Below are 22,152 nucleotides of genomic sequence, written 5' to 3'. Positions count from 1 at the left end.
GCGAGACTTGCCGAAGCCCACTGACGCGCTGAGAACGAGACGCTGCCTTTCTCCTGCCGAGAAATCCAGCTCCGGCGCTTCCGAGCAGCCCTTGCAGGCAGCCTGGAATATCGAGACCAAAGATGAGAGATACCATCCCTCAATCATCCTAGATTCAAGGTACGGAACTGAATAACCCCTTGCAGAGAATTCTTGAGTCAGTCACTTGGCAAAACAAACTTAACTTCAACTGCTACTTTCTATCCCCGCCCACGTATTAGGCTTAGGTCAGGTACACTGGGGTAGGCGTAGTTAGAAGCACCAGTTGAGTACGATTAGTCAAATGTTTATATGTATGTATCTATTTTATCCATTTTAAACCACCATATGGCTTAGAAACCATATAAATGTTTTTACAGTATTATTTTATACTTCTGCTTTTATTGTATGCACTTTACTTAACCATAAGTATTGCGATAATATCGATCCATTTCTCTTGTACGAGAAAAGAGACTGATCAATAAATAACATCTTTTATTGAACACGCCCGTCTCTTCCTTTTTTCTACAATCTGGTGAAACTAAGAATGCACGTACTGACTGAGTAAAATAAGTTGTCTTTTGTTTTCACACGACTCTAGAGATACACTCTTGATTAGGGGAGAGCAAAGTTGTCATGTTCTATGGTTGTCAGAAACTAAATCCCTTCTTGTCTATCCAGGGAGGTTCAACTCCTCCTTGCCTATTCGAGAAAGTTTCTAGTGAACTCTGAGCTAGCTGGCAAACCCAAAACTTTAAGTCTAATATCGACAGTAGAAGACCTAGTTAACGTCTGGTCTAGGTCTATACTATTGGAGGTATTATTCCAATGCGCAGAGCCTATTGGGATAATAGGAACTACACTACATGGCGCCCAACGTGTTTGGATAGGCGATAAAACTAACGCAAGACTTTAGAGTAACTCAGTCGTGCTCTTTCACTCAGACCCCTTTTTCCCATAATACTCCAAAGACGTCTGGAGTGGGTGAGAGGTAAAATCCGCCAAACCTCGCAGGAGGGAACTCCTATGTATGGCTCTTGGTTCAATCAACGTTGAAGGATACACTGTTCCAAAATATTGTGCATCTAATCTTTGTTTCCATAAGAAACCTGATCTGCAAACAAACAGAATAACCTTCCTGACAGTAAAATGCCAGAAAGTGATGATGAAAGAGAGAGAGCTAGATTAGCAGCTGAACTAATAGAAGCTGATAATACTATGCAAGAAGCAGACCCGGATGCAAAACTCATCCCGGTCAACATAAGAAGATCTATAACGTTAAAACTTATAGACAATGGACTGACACCAAGAGGTGGTACAGTCATATTCGTAATTGAGGCACACGAATATCGGCAGACAGAGGTATTCTATTCATGGATAAACTTTCCAGCAGCAAATGCTGTAACAAAGGAGTTCCACTATTATAAAATAGAGGAACCACCGGATACCTACACTCCTTTCGAGGAAGTGGAAGTACCACTTAAATTCCAAGAGCACCTGCTCTTGTTTAATGGCGCCCTAAAACATAATAATCACATCACCAGGCTCGGTCCACTAGGTAGACCAGGAGCAACGTGGCCGGTCCTAGCCGGATACACACCACATCCAGACATCGAAAGAATGTCTGCAGCAGATGTTTTAGTACAACTAAAACAACTAATTAAAATATATAGACAACTAGTCCAATATGTAATGCGGACTTCAACCATCCAACCTGTAGTTAAAATTCCACAGCTGACCCCACATCAGGGGAACACAAATAAAATTACACCACAGAACATACAGTCCTGCCTAGGTAAAGTACCAGCTAAACGGGAACAAATACCATTCTGGTTAGCACAAAAAATCACCCAAATAGAGGCGGTGTTTCCAGACACCACCCCTGTGGATAAACACAGGATTCTGACTATCTGTCTTCCAATGGGAATCGCACCACACGTGGAGGACTGTGACACTTGGGGTACAGTCTTTGCTTCCATTTACACAAAAACACATGGAGTACCATCCATGTCAGTAATACCAGATGTGCTAAAACAAATTCAAGACGAATACGGTCCAGAACCCGCTTTAACTCTCGGTATGAAATTACTAAAAGACTTCAAGCAGGTCTCGGCAATATTACTAGCCAACATAAAAGGAGAAGCAGCGAATGTGGCGATCCGCCAGAGGTTAAAAGAGACAGATATAGCAGACCAACCAGCTGAAATTGCCAGAATTATAGAAAAATCCTATGAAGAACTAGGTAGAGATAGTTTGGGTGGAATACCAGTGAAGCCCCAACTAATTGAAAGTCCTGAAAAAATATTTATTAAAAATAATCTAAACAGTCAAAAGAAGAACTGGGATGGAAACAAACAATCCAATCCAAAAGAAAAGAGATTCCAGTCCAGAGGAAGGTCTCCTCGGCGGAGAGAAAGATCTCCGGACCAAGGACCCAAGTCTCCCCAAAGGGAGCCCTCTGTGAAAAAATACAACCTTAGAAATAGGGATAACATAAAGAAACCGGATAGATATCAAGATTTTGATACACGTCCCTCTCAATCTTTTCAGACTTCCTCGCAGAAATCGGAAAGAAGAGGACGATCGGAACCCAGGGAAGGGCACGTCAAGTCCAAAGACAAGGAACCTGCTCATCCAAATACAAAATTACAGTTTCCAAAAAAGAAGGTAGCCAGTATTAAAGTATTCAACAATGCCGAGAATACTGAGGACACAGCTGAAAAACGGAGAGTGGGCTCAGACAATGCTAGACAGCGCAGCAGAAGTGAGCATAGCACGCAAAGTCCTTATGAATCATCTGGAGACAGTGGACACGAATGAATACATTCAGGTGGAAACTGCAGACACCAGAGTTAGCAAACCTCACAAAATATATGAAATAACTTTACGTATAGAAGGGGATAAGACTAGGAAAATAAGGGGCCTTTTTTGGGATAATCTCTCCAAGGGCTATGACATCCTTCTAGCTGAAAAAGATTGGCCACCAGAGTTTGTCAGGGAGTGCCCACATGGCGAAGAAATAATTATGCCTGCCTTCTCAAATCATATTCCAATTCATAAAAAATATACACTTGCAAGAAAGTGGGCAGTAGCTCAAGCTCCTGCTTTATATAAAAATCATGTGGGATGGGATGAGGACTCTCCTCCTCACAAAATCCAGTTAAAATCACAACCTACTGCACAAAGGCAGTATCCAATCAAGCAAGAAGCTAAAAAACAGGTAAAAGAAATTCTAGATCAACTAGAATACCAGGGGGTGATTGAAACTTGCACCTCACAAATGAACAACCCTTTGTTTCCTGTCTCCAAACCAGACAATTCATATCGTCTAGTTTTGGATTACAGACACCTTAACTCATGTTGCAAAACTTTTGCAGTACAAAACTCGCATAGTGCTGCTCTAATGAATAACATAGTGCGCAAAAAATATAAAACAACATTAGACATCTCTAATGGATTCTTTTGTCAAAATATAGCACCAGAGAACAGATACTTGTCAGCGTTCTCAATAAATGGCGCTCAAAAAGAATTCTGTCGGTTACCCCAGGGGTACAAGAACAGCCCAGGATTATTCTCAGCGAGAGTAACAGAGTTACTACAAACATATGATGACGAAGCATTATCGTACGTCGATGACATATACCTAACAGATGATGACTTGGATACTCACTTGAAGAGAGTGAACACCATAATACTTGGGTTCGCAGCAGAGGGTTACAAATTCAACTTTAAAAAATCTAGAATTGCCCATCTAACAGTCCTGTTCTTAGGATATGAATTATCAAGTGAAGGCAAAAGCCTGGCTGACAATTTCCTAGAGAAATGTGCCGTACTCCAAGCACCTAGAACACTAAAAAACCTACAGTCAATTCTAGGCTTCCTAAATTTCGGAAGAACATACATTGCAAATTACGCAGAAAGGGTCAAACCCCTTTATGATCTAGAAAAACCAGATTTTAAAAAAACCAATTGGACTCAAAAACACACAGAAATTCTGAGATCCTTAAAAACAGATATGTTAATTAAAACAAAATTAGAAACACGTGATAACACACGCAACCTTGTGATTCGAGTCATCCCAGGAAGATGCGGATTCACTTACCTGACCTCTAATGAGGGAGAAAAGGTACCAATTGCGTTCAAATCACACTTATACACTAAAGCTGAAATGAAATTTAGCCCAACGGAAAAAATTCTTACTGCAACACAGACAGCTATAGCAAAAGAACGAGCCCTTTCACAAGGTAAACGAATAATCATCGTGACACCAATACCAGCCCTGGAGGCGGTAACAAAGGCAAGCATTCCGAATGCTAAAGCACTCCATCCGAGATGGATACAACGGGCTAATTCTCTTGCTGCAACAGACGTGGCATACGAATTTGATCCTAACTTAAAAACACAAGAGTTTCTCCAATACGAATTCGAATGTCCACCGCCGACCGAAATTCTGCCTCTAGAACATTACGGCTGTATAATATATACAGACGGAGCAGCACAACCCGCAGTAGGAGGTAAACAAGCTTACAGTGCTGCGTGCGCGATTGTTAAAGGTCGCTGGCACGAAGGAAAATTTAAACCACTGGTCACTAAAACGCAATCTCTAGGAGATTGTACAGCTCAGCGAGCTGAACTACTACCATTTAAGATGGCGCTTGAAAATACAGATCGCGAATTCCCCACACTCATAGTGTGCGATTCATACTATTGCGTTCAGTCTTACAATGAATACTTACAGATCTGGCTTCAGAATGGTTTTAAGGATGCAAAAGGAGGCACAATCAAGCATAAAATGCTTTGGGAACAAGTAGTTCTTTTACAAAAGGAACTACCAAAGACTCACGTGATACATACACTGAGTCATCAACGTGATGGCGTTCACGTTGCAGGGAATTCATTGGCTGATGAGGCCGCGAAGGCAGCTGTGCAAACGGCTTCCGTAGCTGCCATCACTCGGTCAAAAACAAAAATAGACAGCGATATATTACAAGCTGTCAGCGCTACAGTAAAAGATGCGATAGAAACACTCCCGAAAGGCTTTCCAGTAAAGTACTCATACATAACTGATGCAAATAATGTTCCATTTGCTCGAATCCCTGGAGTGGGGGATAGAGTAATTCCAAACATGGAACATAGGTCAGGACTCATCATAGCGGCACACGAAGGACTTGCTTCTGTACATGCTGGCGTCTCAGCCACAGTATCGTTATTAAAACAGAGATACTGGTGGCCACAAATGAGAAGACAAACCAGGAACTATGTTCTAGAATGTGAAATATGTCAAAAAATGAAAGTATCAACAGTGAGACGACCAGCATAGACGCCCCTTCTAATCTCGGATAAACCATTAGCCTGTGTTTACCTGGACCACTGTGGTCCCTTACAAAGGGATGGTAACTATAAATATATCTTGGTCGCAGTGGATTCATGCACGAGATTCATATGGATGTGGCCCCAGCGAACGGCTGATGCCAGAACTGTTATAAAAGATTTGCGAGTCTTTATCGGCACATACGCAATTGGCATGCTGCATTCTGACCAGGGTCCTGCTTTTAGCTCTAGAGCTTATAAGGAGGCCATGGCCAGCATGGGCATTGCATTGCGGTATTCTTGTCCATTTCATCCCGAGGGAAACGGAATTGTTGAAAGAAAAAACCGTGACATAGAGCAATCTATAACAGCAAAGGTATTAGGTTCGGGAGCTGGGTGGGTCAAACATCTAATAAGTGTCCAACGTAGTCTAAATAACTTGCCAAGAAATTCTCTGAAGGGATTCAGTCCGTACGAATTGTTGTTTGGAACTAGGATGCTAGTCTTAGATCTTGACAGTCAGACTTCAGTGGTGAAAGAAAAAAGCTTTGATATCAAAGATCGTTTGGCTATTTTACAGGACTTAAACGAAACAAGAAAAGACCTGAGCAACATAAAGTTAAAACAGCAGCCAACAACCACTGAAGAACCACCACCTGTCCCAGCAAGACCTGTCTGGATTCCAAAAGTCGGGGATCTAGTCAGAGAAAAGATCGCGGTAAAGAAGGAATTTGGGCCTTCTTACAGAAAAGCAGTTCCTGTCTTGTCCATCAACGGGACAAGATCAGTTGTACTACCGCCGCTTGCTGGTAAAAAGGAGAACCGAGTTGTATCCATCGACCTGGTAAAACCACAATCATGTGGCCGATAACAAACAGTAGGCCAAGTGGACTCCCGATAAGTAGTAGAACACCGAGGTTTGCTACAAGTACAGAGGTGCTAACTAAAAGGCTAATCACATTCGAAACGCCTACAGAACAACAACAAGGACTATGCAACAATGCAATGGGCCTCACACCTCTGAAAACCCAAATAAAAACATTTAGTAGAGACACACCAACCTACAATGAAGTAACAAATGAATATGCTGAAGCTGCAAGAAACAGTAATCCTGAAGCAATTGGAACAATAGACAGAACGGCATCCGGCTACTTCATCAACTTTGATGATTCTTCTGAAGATCTAAGTGAATCAAAGACACAGCCATCAACAACAACTTTTAAAGATAAAGCTAAGGAACTTTTGAAACAGCTGAAAGAAACCTATCTGATTTCTCCATGGATTGAATTTTGGGTGTCCTTTGGTGTATTTATCCTGATACTTTGGCTCATCATGATACTATGTTTGGGACGCTTCATTGAGGGAAAATATGCTAAAATGGACACAGCAAGCCAGAAAATCAACTTGATCCTCAAGCCACACACGTCTTCACACGTCAAGAAAAGAGAATTTTCTTCAGTCAATTTCACAGCCAATCCTATACCGGGTGGGGTAGCATGGGACAATACTGACTATGAAATTTATGGTCCGGTTGAGATCCTCAAATATCCACACCAAATTAAGATCTCGTTGAGTGACTTTGTAAAACCAAACTCATTTGCTGATGATTGGGACTTTGAAAGTATTAATAACATGATGTCTGATCTAGTGATGTCTGCTAAATTTACCAAACATGATTATTTGCAGGGTTCATCTAATTATGATAGTATGTACTGCTACAACCACTATGGTAACCATTTTTTACATAAATCTGCACAACCTAGAAATGTTTTAAATTATAATCAATGGGAACATTGTGCAACCCCTCCAAAAGGAAGCTCAAGAACCTTTTATGACAAATATTCATACTTTTCAGGGTTCAACACAAGTGATGCTGAAACATTTTATTTCAAATTGTCAAATAGGACAGGAACAAAAACCAGGCTTACAAACACAAAATTGATATATTCGGACTCATTTTTTGAAGAAATGAATACATTTGGTTTTGATTATTGGGATAAAAATGTGGAAGTAAAAAGTGTTTGGGGTACAAAAGAATGGCAAGTACAAGGTATAGAATCATTGTTTAGAGCCTGCATGATCCCAGAACAAATTATATTCTTGAATGAAACTATTCAACAAACTACCTGTCTTGGATTAGCCAAAATCAAAGACTTAAATAAACCGTCTATTCCAAAACCAACAATGAACAGCAATAACTCTGCAGATGAAGAGATAGACGTAAACTATGTATTAAACCAAAACAGAACAAATCCTGATTGGAAACAATGGTTAATCTGGCCCACAGATACTAATAAATGTCAAGACAGATTCCTGAACAAAACACAGGGGTTCACATTGACCAGGCCAGACCCTAGATATTCCCAAAGACAACACCCAGGGATAATCACCACCTACAGTGTGGGCAAACTCTGCCTTCAATGGCTAAAAACTTCCACACTGACAGAAATTAAGCAACACCTAACTTTACTTACTGATGGTGCTGACTTGCGTGATTTCATTATGGGACCACGCAAACAGCGTCAAAAACGCTTCATAGCAGCCTCTATATATGCAGCTTACAACGAGGCCTGGAAGATAACTCAAATTGAGACAGCAGAAAGTATACGGGAAATTGACCGTATTAATTTGGAAAAATCGCTTTCTGTAGTGGACAATGGGTTAATGACTCTGTCCTCCAGAATCTTTTCATTGGACAGCATTGTGTCATCAGCAATCGACATAATATCGCAAGACTTACTGTTGTTACAACACGGTCAGTCTCAATTGCGTTCTATTGTACAGCTTGGCTGGACGTTACAAAACCTGCGTTCAGGCTATGTGCCTTGGCGTTTAATCAACACAACGTCACTATTCCATATCTTTAACCTTACTGATAAACAAATCAGTATGGCACAAAAGGGTGCTGATTATACAATCCTGAGCATTGAGAAACTCGAGAGATTACCATTGACAATGTCAGAACGACCTGTCATTGAATGGATAATACATGGGATAATTAATATTCCGATATCTACTTTCAGGTTTCAATACTGCCAAAAATATATACAGGCTGGCATGTACGAAAAATTGGGAAAAGGGTACATTAAGACAACATGGAACTTGCCCTATTCACATGCATGTGTCAGTAATAAAGGACAGAAAGTGTTTCTTAGTGGCAATAATTGTGCGATGTCACTAAGCGGTACACTTCTGTGTAATGGAATTAGTTTGCATGGAGCCTGTGAAGGGAACTCAAATAACCTTTCATGTCACCAGCTAGGCACACCTGCAACAGAGATAGAACCATTCTTTAAAAGACTCTATAACGGGAGTTACATTCTAATTGTGGATCGCAGATGTTGTAGTCTACTGCCCGGGGTTCCTTATCTCGTTAGTACGACTGCGAAGGTCATGTGCTGTGGACGCTTATTGTTCCCCAGCTCCTTTCCAGACAGGGAGGCAAGGGCATGGCCTAACTTGAAAATTACTTCTATTCGAGTTGATACTTTAAGCAGAATGAAAACAGTGCTTCTTCAGACGCCGACCAGGCTCACGTCATCAAAAGAAACGTATGATCTCCTAGTCGCAAGGACGACTGCAGAGATTCACTCATTGTTATCAACTAATTCCCCCATACATTTCGCAGAAATCCTGAATGAAATCTTAAATATTTCTGATACCAGTGGAGTCTCAAATGTATTTAAGACAGTATTTTCGATGGCATTAACACCATTCAAAGCCATACTGGGTATTTTTCCAGACTTCGTCCATTCGATTTTTGGAGGAGTTCCCCTCATTTTGGGACTAATTGCAGGAATCCTATTCTTGGTTCTTATATTTCGTTATGGCAAACCATGTCACAGACAAAACACCTGCGACAAGGGAAGAAACAATCCGAGCCATTGGATACCGGGACCGGATATCAAAAATCCTGGGACTAACCCGGCTTAGAGACCTGAACATGACTTGGTTTCTTTCATTTCGGCCGATATGGCAAAAATGTGTTTTACCTGTATTAAGGTGCATGCTGTGCGGAGAAGAATGCGTGTTGGACACCTGTCTGACGCTACAATTGGATGCGCCAATTGATGCAGAAACATTGTTGGGTCCGGTAAAGGCTCATGCATTGTGCTGCCCTCAACGGCTGCCAATCCTGATGACGGCATTCGTGGAAACTTCACCACTACGAATAAGGGGTAGTGAAGATCAAGATGAAAGCAGCATCGATCAGGTACAACCTTCTGTCAGCAATACTACTCAAAACGTCAATGGAGACAATCATGCGCATGAATGCATGGATACATCCTTTTCCGAGTTAGTGGAACTCTCACAGGAAGCTGTTGACAGCTTTTTCAGCAGTCTCAATGATATGATGTTCTCACCAGAGCAGAAATAATGACTCTTGAACAAGCTAGCACACGGCGTTCCCGACACCTTGAATTTGGCCTTCAACTTTAATAATAAAGTAGCAAGATCAACTTTTCCTCCAGTCCACGGACAGCAATTTTTTTAGCAGCCCCAAAATATTTTTTTTTAAAAATTTTACGGGACACTTTTCTTCTGCTTAAAGTAGGAACTATTCTTAGAGAACTAATTTCTGTTTTTAGAAACTTCATAGACATTAGCTGCCCGCTGGTATGTTCATAAATATTTTTTTTCTTGAACTGTGATGGAGTGGTCTCGAACTTTTCTTCTGTATTAAGAGCCATTTCATGTGTAATTCTCATATTCGATTACTAATAATGTATACATGCGTGATTAATTTAGCATTAGTCTACTGCTTAAGTGCATATAGTACATATGGCTATTTTATTTTCCCGTACATTACAATTTCAAAATGCATTATATGTATTTTGGGGTGGTAAGGTATACACGATACTCTACAGTATGTTTTACTATGCCTAGATTCGTAAATATGGCCATAGTTAGCGTGGAGTGGGTGTGATGTATTCCTATAGGTTCTGTATTGATCCCCCTATTCCTGACCCTATTCTGGTTAACAAGTTAACTAGCAGCCATCCCATGATGCAGAAACCGTTATCTGATTACGCCAGACCACGGCACAGGAGCGCGTTATCTGATTAGGTCATAACGCTTGCCATCTAATTAGACAAGCAATATTCCTCCAGCCCCTGATAAGGCATACGGAGTTCTCAAAACAAATCAAACCTATGACAACCTGGGAAAAACCCTGCGGCCATTGTTTTGATTTCACCGAGAACTTCAGTAAAAGAATGTGCTAACGACCAGCTCGTATGACATCCTTATTGACGTATCTATGTCCATCCTTACGTCAATCTCGGCACCTTACAGGTATAAATATTACCGATATTGCCTTAAGCAAACACACGCGGTGGTGACGAGATCGGAGCAGCGAGACTTGCCGAAGCCCACTGACGCTGCCCCGCCTTCCTGACGCGCTGAGAACGAGACGCTGCCTTTCTCCTGCCGAGAAATCCAGCTCCGGCGCTTCCGAGCAGCCCTTGCAGGCAGCCTGGAATATCGAGACCAAAGATGAGAGATACCATCCCTCAATCATCCTAGATTCAAGGTACGGAACTGAATAACCCCTTGCAGAGAATTCTTGAGTCAGTCACTTGGCAAAACAAACTTAACTTCAACTGCTACTTTCTATCCCGCCCACGTATTAGGCTTAGGTCAGGTACACTGGGGTAGGCGTAGTTAGAAGCACCAGTTGAGTACGATTAGTCAAATGTTTATATGTATGTATCTATTTTATCCATTTTAAACCACCATATGGCTTAGAAACCATATAAATGTTTTTACAGTATTATTTTATACTTCTGCTTTTATTGTATGCACTTTACTTAACCATAAGTATTGCGATAATATCGATCCATTTCTCTTGTACGAGAAAAGAGACTGATCAATAAATAACATCTTTTATTGAACACGCCCGTCTCTTCCTTTTCTCTACAATCTGGTGAAACTAAGAATGCACGTACTGACTGAGTAAAATAAGTTGTCTTTTGTTTTCACACGACTCTAGAGATACACTCTTGATTAGGGGAGAGCAAAGTTGTCATGTTCTATGGTTGTCAGAAACTAAATCCCTTCTTGTCTATCCAGGGAGGTTCAACTCCTCCTTGCCTATTCGAGAATGTTTCTAGTGAACTCTGAGCTAGCTGGCAAACCCAAAACTTTAAGTCTAATATCGACAGTAGAAGACCTAGTTAACGTCTGGTCTAGGTCTATACTATTGGAGGTATTATTCCAATGCGCAGAGCCTATTGGGATAATAGGAACTACACTACAAAATATAGCCCCGCTAATTGGTCCCACATTACAGTTCACTGTACTAAAATCGTTCCTTTCTGGACTGAGATATTCGAATACTTACAAAAGTTTTGTGGGATTCAGATTGATTATAATGTTAAATTAATACTTTATGGATATGATAGTGATCTTGCTTTGATTGGACAGTTGGTTAAATTATTATTTATTGTGATGGCAGTTGCGAGGTCCTTGGTTCTACAGAATTGGAAATCAACTCAAGCTCCTTTGTTTAATATCTGGCTTCAGAAAATGAGAAATGTTAGAACAAGTGAATTTCGATATGCAAAGCAAATTGGGGGATAAGGAAATTTGATAAAACTTGGAAATCGTTCTTTGAGTAATTTTGGAAACTGTATCATGTAAACTGATATTGAATTGTTTGGATGTTAATATATGCATTTTCTTTACCAGTTGTAACTTGTTACAAAAACGTCAATAATAAAATGTGTAAAAAAAAAGAAAAAAAGAAACTCTTCCTCGTTCCGCTCTTACCTCCTCAGATCTTCAGAGCTCAATGCCTCGCCTCACTCAGTGAACCCGTAGACATTCCTTCTATATTATGCTGCTTGTAACTGTACCTTATTTGCAACCCTTGTGTAACTTATCAACTCATGCACTTGAGCTATGTATAATGGCTCTTCCATATGTACTGAACTGTGAGGCTGTGAATTTTTCTTTTCCTTTTCTCTCATATTCTCTGTTCTACATTATATGAAAAACCCCAATAAAAAAAAAAACATTCCTCAAACCCGCCCCCAAACTAGAGGCTGGTCTCAAACATACCTTACTGACCAACACTTCAAAGGACATATCTAAAACCAACTCACACATAAAGTAGAACCTCGCACACTGCTCATTGGCCTAGTGGGTTCCCAACTAATAAAAGATACAGAGCCAGCTCTAGCAACAATATGGGATTGCCTAAAACCCATAAAGGACATCAGGAATCCAGGGATCTTGACCCTTCTGGAGCTGCCCACGCCCGAATAACTGCATACTACTATCACGACTCAATCTATGGGGAAACCACAACATTATTTGTCTAACCTCATTCCCATCTGATAGAACGCAAACTAAATAATCTACCATGTCACCACTAATCACACTGATATTTTAGTTAGGCCATCATGTTTACACCTATGCGCATGACACAAAAATGATATTTAAATTAAATAGACCTTTCACTGACTCACCTAATTTACATGAATGCATACAGAAGGTAAAAAACTGGATGGCAAGAAACCACCTCAAACTTTACCAAGACATGATCTGAACAATCATATGCAAGTTGAGCCAAGGCGTAATTGACAAAGACTACGGCCAATGGCTGGAAGAGTCTGGTCCGAGCAAGTCAATGGTTGGAAGGAAGGGCAGACCCACAGACCACTCTGTGTATGCTATCAGAAATAGGTCTGATAGACCGCTCCGCTGAGGAAATCAAGACCTAATAGAAGTTTTGTAGAAAAAAAGATTCTTGGTCCATGCAGCAAGTTTGTGGCATGATCTTGCAGGCCTCATGTGCTACAATATTGGAACACTGAAATTTCAAGAAAGTTCCCAAAGCCCTAGTCTGAAATGCATGGAGGCATTACACTTGTGTAACACTTGTACAGTAGTTTCTGAGACGGGGAACAGCGGGGACCAGGAAATTCAATAAGTCTGCAGATGTTTTATGTGCCACCTATGTCATTTGCTTGCATCAAACACTCTCTCTGTCCTGTACACCATAGCTCGCACCTCAACACCTTTAACCCTCAGGTTTCTCTTACAGGATACTCACAGGCTCCTTCGATAAGACAGTAGGTGTTTGGTCACAGGATGCCAAGCTCATCTACAGGCTTACTCACTTCACAGGCATCATCACAGGGCTGTGCTTTGTGCCCTCTGTGGGAACAGTGTGGATTGCCAGTACGAATGCCCTCCCCACGCTGTACGACCCCCGGGCTGGCGAGATTGTAAGTACTTGTATTTTGTATTCATTTATTTGTAAAGCGCTACAATTCCAAGAAGAGAATCTAGTTTCAGGGTGCTGTATAAACAAGGACAATAAAAGTTAAATGCACCTCTAAAGCAAAACACAAGAATAGCGATGGAAAGAGAGTTTTCACTTCACAGGCAATTTCTTAAGATCACATGGGCAAAACATGATTGTGATTCTTTCTTCCTCAGAGTGAATAAGCACTTAGACCGAGTTCCACCCCATGCCTCACATGAGAATCATCTAACATAATGAAGTATCTAATAATCAAGAGTCGGACCAGCATCCTATTTCCGGCATGCACCTTACAATCGTAGGCTAAATCAGATCGTCCTTCCCAGACATTGGCAATAATTTGATGTAAATCATTCAAATACATTTTATTCAAATTCATATTTACTGGAAGCAAGTTCTTGAATGCAATTATATTCAAACTGTGCTTGCAATGAAAATTTAATTTAATTGAATCTGAGTTCTACCTTACATTTTCAACAGAAATGAGATTGAATTGAGACCATTAGATCAACTTTACGTTTCGTTAGAATTCTTGTTCTTGTTAAATGGGAAAAAAATCAAACCTCTATCACTGCCATTGCTCTAAACATACTGCTGCTGCTTATGGATTCCACCAACATCATCCTTTACCAATATGACTGTTTTTTTTAATTAAGTCATTTATTTAGTAATTTTCTTCCATTCAAGCTATTTGTTTTTAAATAAATTTTAGGACTAATTGATTCATCCCAATTATATTTCACACTATTTGATTCAAAGAACTCATGTGTTACTATTATTGTCTTTATGTAGAAGTAGTTGGCTTTAAAAGATGAATGTGGCTATAACAAGTGAGGCCACGTGTATAGTCCTAGCATGTCAGGTATGTGAATTTTATCAAGGATTACGGAATATTTTAAAGACATCGGTGAAACTGTTTATTCAAAATTCTCAGCGGTAATTCAAAGTTCAAATCATCAATATTCTTTACAAAATCATTTACGGTGACCTCCAATCTCACACATAAGGTGTGAGATGCTTATTGAAGGCAATTTAAGCGAGAAAGGACACTTACTATGATTTTAGAGACCAGTATCTCCATTTGCTCACCACAAAGCCCTGACAAAGCCGCTTATGCCATGAAACACAAGTTGGTGCTTTGAATTTTGGGTTACTACAATGAATTTTGAATAAACAATTGCAATGTTATCTTTCAAGTGCCCAATAATCCTTGAAAAATATGTATGCCGGATTCTTGGTAAGTAGGAGCATCCATGCATTTACCTTTTATTGACCCTAAATCCTTTATAAATTATTGATTCTATGTGCACTACCTATTTCTTATGTTCCATTACTGTTTTAGTGACAGTGTCATGAGGGAGGCTGACAGACCAGATCTAGCTCACAAGAAGGGCTGTGCCAGTGGGTAACTCAATCTATCTCTCTGAATCCATGTCAAGTGGGTTAATGTTCCCAGTTTGCCAAATCCACACAATAGACTAAAATTGTCATATATGGGATAAAGTATGCCCTGTTGTATGGTATAAGAATATTGCAAGTAATCAAGGAGTTCCGTGGCCCTATAGAGGAATGAGTTCGAATACTATGTTCCTATATAGGGCCATGGAACTCTGAGATGATAATACCAATATATTTTTACCATTTGTAAGAGGGTATTTTATTCTTTATGCTAACTCATCGCCCTTCCCAAAGACCTTTTAAATCCATTGCATTGTGCTCTGAAAAAGATTGCAAATTTGCAGACATGATGAGAAAAAGTAGAATCTGCAGTATGAAATCCAACACACCAAACAGCAGTTAGTATTTTTTTGCAAAAACGTAGTATGAAATCAAACACACCAAACAGCAGTTAGTAATGTGTTGCAAAAACGTAGTAGAATCAGTTTAATGCAAGTCAGATTAAAAAAAACACTCTAGCTCAGAATAAACAGAAAAAGCAGATTGATTCCATCTTTCATGAAATGACCTATGGAGTGCAAAAAATACATTTGTTTCAATAAATATCTACTTTCTGCTAATGTGGTTCACATTAAAAAAACAGATCAGAAAAAGAACAAGTATTGTTCCTTTTTCCTGCTTAAACTGTACCTGTATTTATGCCGCATGCACTGCTTTTCATCCTGACTGCTGGCTCTGGCAGGCATTATGAGATCACTACTCAGCAGTAATAACTTACTGCTGTTAAGAAACTACGTTATTTCTATATTTCATTTATTTATTAGAGATGTCACTGGACATATGTAATAAGGAAATTAGAAACTGGCTTTTATATAGGGATTGCAGGCTTCCATGTATTATAAATCCGATAATTTAATTTAATCGCAACCTAATGAGATCCAGCCCTAGGAGAGCAAAAATGAATACAGAAGACAATTACCAGTTCAAATAAACCTTGGACATTATTACCTGTTCAGCAACTTCTTTCTCTACCTATCTCTTAACTTCATTTGATTTATTTATTTGTGTCCTAATATCTTTAGCTTTGCGGGCAATACCTGAAAGTACTGTCCACCTTCCCTGGTGCTGGAGAAAACTTCTCTGCCCAAATAAATCTGCATGGTTCCTTGGAGATACAGTGAATTCAGGAAACAAGGCCACTATGCCTGCCTGGCATGTAGCATGAACCATACTGACCTGACACGGGGAATCCAAGATCCTGTCATTCTGTGCCTCATACGTATGCACCACAATGATATAGGAAATCGAATGCCAAACAAACCTGTTCCACTCTGATGTTAACCAAAGTCATGCTGCGGTACAACATTGTAGAGCTTTATAGAGCTCATGTCCCTGCCAGCCTCTCATTCTCAAATAGTGCTTAATTTGTGCTGGTGGTTGCAACCAATGGATACTAGCACTATTATCTGGGGACAGAACTCTACTTGCCAGCATCAGATTTTGGCCCAGAGCAAGAGAGATAAAGGATGGAGCAGGAAAAAGGGAGAGAAAGACTAGACAAAAGTGCGAAGAGATAAAGCGGAGTTGTTGGCATTCTGAAAGAGAAAATCCAAAGTCCTAGTTCCTACCTGGGCCAGACATGGCAGGGCACAGATCGGACTGGGGTTGTCTAGTGCTAAAGAGGTAGCTAAGGATGTGCAGGCAATGTGGAGTGATTTTAGCTCAGGGTTCTGATTTATGCTTTATGAAATGACATTTCATTCCTGTCATCATATGCCCATAGTCCATCATCGGTGTCTCCGCAGACAGATCACAAATCCTCTGTTCTTTTCATACACCGTTGTTGCTCACTTGTTGGTTCCTCCTTCTCTGCCTTCTTGACTTCCTGGTTTCTCCTCTCCCCCCCAGGTATCAGACTTCATGGACACCTTTCAGGATGCTGAGGAAAGCCTAGTCCTGCAGAGGCTTCTCTGCCCGCCGGAGGCCACTCATGTGGTTGGTGAGTACAACTGCGCCCCGTAGGAGGCCTCCAGGTGTGACTCTGGACCAGCGTAGGTACAGGCTCCTACTGCCAATCACATCTCACCCTGTGGTGTGCCATAATATAATGCTGCTTGTGTCCTCCTCTTGCCTCTCGCCTTCCCCTGGTACCCTCCACCCTTGTCTCTGTGTCCGCCTGTTGTCTCCATGCACTGTCAGTGGAATATTTAGAATGTTGAGTATTACCATTCTTTGACAGTTGGAGTTGTCCTCTTTCTGTGATCCTGTGAAAATGAAACATGTTCACTCCCATCCTTGTTGAGTTTCTCTACTTGTCTTTTTTGAGACGATGACGAGATCCAAGTGATCCGGAGAATCTCTCCTCTTATGGAGGCTGGTGAAACTCGCGACCACAGCCTTTACCTTGTTTGGTAGGGTGCGGGCTACCTTTATCTGGTTCTTCTGGTCCTCACTCATGACTGTGAGCGTGGGAGATGGGCTTAAATTGGGCTCATGCGTCGTCAGACACATTAACTACAGCATCCCCATCTCCTCTCTTGTCTACCAAAGGGGTGCACTTGGCTTGAACTGAACAAAGGTGAGGTGTACCAGGCAACCAAGTCCTGCTTTCAGCCCAAGAGGGAGCCCCATCAGCAGATTGAAGTGATTGGTGATTTAGCCAAATAAATTAAGAAAATATACAGATTTCCTTCTGTTTTTTTTTATATCAATCTACAAACTCCTGAATAACATTCAAAGTACATCTTAGAAAGGTGTTAACAATGGAGGAGCACAGTAAGCTGTCCCTTTGTTTAATTCAGCCTTTGCCTTCCTGTGCTCACAGCTCTGCTATGCAATGTTCAAGCACAAGCACAATGTTCAAGTGAGGAGGGCTTGATGGTGGTGTCAAGGTGAATGCGATGATGATGCCGTCTACTTGCCTTAATGTACAAGGCGGGCCGAGTGAAAGTTGGTCTCAGTGGATCATATACTTCGTACAACGCTTTGAAGCCATTGTTGAGACAGGTTCTATTCCTACAAGGAAACAAGCATTAGTGTATAAGTGCCTGTTTGGCCATATTGCCCCAATAGAGAAAGAAGAAGCCAAGATGGAATGGGATGTCTTCATTGAGTCTAAAAAAGAATGCAGTCGTATTTTGATACATTGGCTTTACCAGTGCTCATATAATCTGAAGGCAGGCTCAAAGTAGGCTCCTGAAATTGCCCTCGCCCCTGACTTTTTGATTAAGCACTTCTATCCTGCTAATCAAATTGGCAGAGGTGTTGTTTGTATTTATAGATCACATTATAATTAGGGTTTTATGATATTTTTTTTGTCATTTCCGTCTGTATTTATCCATATTTATTTTGTGTCAACTTTATCTGTATTTATACATCTTTATTATGGGTATTGTGAAAACAATAACATTGAAACTGGTATATTTCCACATTTATTTCCCCGATAAATATGCAGTCATGCTTGAAAGCCTTCCAGTTTTCAGTGATATGAACACCCACAGAAGATAAATCAATGCACTTATATGAAAGTGTGCACATTTCAGTATCAGCGTTGTGCACAACTGCTGTTTAAGCGTCTTTACTAAAATGTCTTTCATTTTTAACGCCCTTACCTATCAATCCACACAGTTATTGGCCTGGCAGTCATGACAAAGTGTATTTAGAATCACAAAAAAAAAAAACAATTTCTGTTTTAATCCACATTTAAAAAATAGACATAAAAATAAATGGGTTTCTACTGTATTTATCCGTAATAATCAGTAAGAACGGAAAACAGGGAGCCTTAATTATAATGTGTTGATTTATTCTATGGTCATGCTTCAGCAGGCGGGGTTGTTAGCCAAGAGAATAAATGTAGATTTGTCAACCGCTTTTAAATGTAGTGATCTATAAGCCCCCTCGCACTGTTACCAATGTTGTGTCTCTTTTTCTGACATGCTGTCTGCCTGTTTTCTTAATAGCAATGCCTTAATTGTGCTGGCCGACTTTAACCTTCCCACTGACAATTCTAACTATGCCGAGTCACAAAAATGACTGAATATCTGCCACGCGCAAAATAAGAAAAGGTTACTGACTGAACCGCCATGCCGTGTGGGCCACATCATTGATCTAGTATTTTATTCTTCCTGTTCAGTTGAAATTGTATGTTCAGAACAGCTGGCCTGGTCTGACCACAAGGTCATATACTTTGTATTCACCCGTTGCAGAAAATTCAGTCTGCACTCACCCAGACACTTTGCAACATTATTAGTCAAAACTAAATAGCAATGACTGGTCCTAACAGCCTGATTCATCAAGCTGATTTGCGCTCGCAAAGGGCCAGATTCTGAGAATCTGGCCCTTTGCGAGTGCGATTTTTGCATTTGGTATTCATCATCCCAAATGCAAAAATCGCTATTTAAGAATTCGAATATTTGCGAGGAATTGGATTTAAGGAATCTCTAATAGAGATTCCTTAAATGCAATTCATCAACCAAATAGAAATAGCGAAATCGCTATATTTGGTCTCAATTTACCACCAGGTCTGACTTGGTGGTAAATTGCGTAAATAGTGTAAAAAGCACTTTAGTGCATTTTTTTCTTTTGCATGTTACACACACACATGTCCTTTGGACATGTGTGTGCGCAACACCTGTTCAAATGTGCATTTTAGGGGTGCTACAGGGTGTCCTTTGGACACCCCTGGCACCCTTAAAATCGCTATCTGATTTGCGAGTAGCAAATTGCTACTCGCAAATAAGGGATACTCCCCATTCATTCCTATAGGAATGAATGGGGAGTTATTCCTTTTTTTGCGAGTAGCAAATTGCTACTCGCAAATAGAGAACATGTAGGAATCGCTATTTATTTAGCAATTCCTACATGAATACCGTTTTGCGTGTCCTCAATAGCGAGTCGCTATGATTCGCTATTAGGGCCACGCAAAACTTGCCCCTTGATGAATCAGGCTGTAAACTCTTGAGGAATTTAGTCCCACATTATTTCTGGATGCTCCATCAAACAACACCAAACTTTTTAATGACTGTTCACTTGATAACACGATTCGTGTTGGTTTGTCCATGCAATGTTGCCAAATCCTTTTAACCCCTTGCTGTACTAAAGACTTGTGGGCACATGCATCATTGTAGGATTTTGCACTTCCTAAATTGCGAAAATTAAGGAATCGCAATTTAGGAATTGCAAAATCCTATGCATCAAGAAATCCTAAAAGTTTTTAGGATTTCTTAATTTTCCGGAAATTGCGATTCCTTAATTGCGAATCGCAATTAAGGAATGGCATTACATTGATTCCTATGGGCCTAGAGGCCCATAGGAATCAATGCCGTTTTGCATTTTTTTTTTTTGCACTCGCAATTTGTTGATGCATTGCAAGGGTGCAGAGGGGGGTCCCCCCCCTGCACCCCTGAAATGTATTTTAAAGTGCATGTTTCACACACACATGTCCTAAGGACATGTGTGTCTGTAACATGAAAGTTTAAAAAAAGCATTTTTTTGCTTTTTGAAAGATTTTCGCAAATTAACACGAGGGTCAACCTCGTGTTAATTTGCACTTCCTATTTCAAAATTCGAAATTTTTTAAAAATTGATGCATTGCATTTAAGGAATCGCACAAATGCGATTTCTTAAATGCATTCGCATTTTTAGGAAATGCAAAAAATAGCGAATTTTGAAACTCTGTTTCATGCATCCCAAAAACGTATTTAGGAAGCGCAAACGGCCGAATTTACTGATTCACACCGTTTGCACTTCCTAAATAGGTTGATGCATGTGCCCATTAGGGCCTAACTACGAGTTCGCCGAACCTGTGGTGGCAGCCCGACCTCCACCACCCTTGTGCGATCGCCAGTAGTATTACGGCTGCGGCGGTTGGACTGCCACAAGACTGCTCGGATCAAGGATCCCGCTGGGCCGGCGGTCTTTTACCGGCAGGAATATGCTGGCGGTGCCACAGCCGGCACCTCCGAGCATATTCGGAGCTGCCATTTCACCACCCTTTTCATTGTGGTGAACCCATCATGAAAAGGGTGGCGGAATGGGCGCAAAGGCCGGATTTTGTCCTGAGGGTGCATGCGGGGGGCACAATTAGTGCCCCCCTGGATTTGCCCCCCCCCATCCTGCACGGTGTGGCATGTATGCCACACCGTTCAGGCAGGTACAGTCGGCGCTCTGACTGCGGTGGTCTGCATGATATCCTCTTCTATGAGCCTAGCAGTCTGTTATAGTCAGACCGCTGCAGGACCGCCTCCCAGACAAGGATTTAGGCCCACATGCATCAAGCATTTTTGTAGTCGCAAACGGTGCGATTCCTTAAAATCGGCCGTTTGCGAATGCAAAAGTGCTTTTTGGGATGCATGAAGCAATTTTAGAATTCGTAACATTGTTGCGAGTTCTAAAATTGCGGGTGCTTTTAAGAAGTCGCATATGTGCGATTTCTTAAAAGCAATGCATCATTACTTTTACAAGTGGAAATTCGCAGTTAGGGTGCCAAATTTACCGAAATTTACCGAGTGGTTGAACCACTCGGTAAATTTGGAAAAAGTGTTTAAAATGGTGAAAATGTTTTTTTTCCAACATTCATGTTTCACACACACATGTTCTTAGGACATGTGTGTGTGAAACATGATGCGAAAAATAGATTTCAGGGGTGCATGGGGGGTCCTTTGGACCCCCCCCTGCACCCATGAAATTTTCTAAGTGCCACTCGCAATTTGCTGATGCCTTCCCATTGACTCCTATGGGCCTTTTGGCCCATAGGAATCAATGGGAATTGCGAAAATTTACTTAAGAATTCGGTATTCATTTGGGATTCGGTAGAAATTGCGATTTTTACTGAATCCCAAATGAATACCGAAAATAATGATGCATAGCATTTTGCACTTCTTAATTTGCGATTCCTTATTTTTCGCAAATTAGGAAGTGCAAAATGTAACAATGATGCATGTGGGCCTTAACTCCTAATCTAGCGGACGGTCGCACCACAGCTTTGGCGGTCCTACAGCACGTTGCACTGTCCACTGTGTCCACTGTAGGGCCGCCAAAGTCGTAAACAGGCCCTTCTTAGTCTCTGCTAAACAGTGTGGCAAATGTCAAGAGAATTATAACCTTGAGAATTTCTCACCTTATAAAACAGATGGCATCTTTATTAAAAAAATTGT

At 40.8% G+C, this 22,152-nt stretch overlaps 1 protein-coding gene across 1 annotated transcript in view; it reads left to right on the top strand.

The window, feature by feature from the left end:
* The window catches only part of LOC144768800 (uncharacterized), a 322,884-nt gene that overhangs the window by 195,069 nt on the left and 105,663 nt on the right, over positions 1-22,152 (top strand). The window contains exons 6-7 of the mRNA XM_078652745.1: positions 13,379-13,562; positions 16,907-16,997. Coding sequence (XP_078508871.1) covers positions 13,379-13,562; positions 16,907-16,997 — 275 coding nt within the window. The remainder of the gene's footprint in view (positions 1-13,378; positions 13,563-16,906; positions 16,998-22,152) is intronic.

Source organism: Lissotriton helveticus, chromosome 7, assembly GCF_964261635.1.
Source record: "Lissotriton helveticus chromosome 7, aLisHel1.1, whole genome shotgun sequence".
NCBI lineage: Eukaryota > Metazoa > Chordata > Amphibia > Caudata > Salamandridae > Lissotriton > Lissotriton helveticus.
The sequence above is the reverse complement of the archived record's forward strand: the minus strand, read 5'-3'. Positions and strand labels throughout refer to the sequence as shown.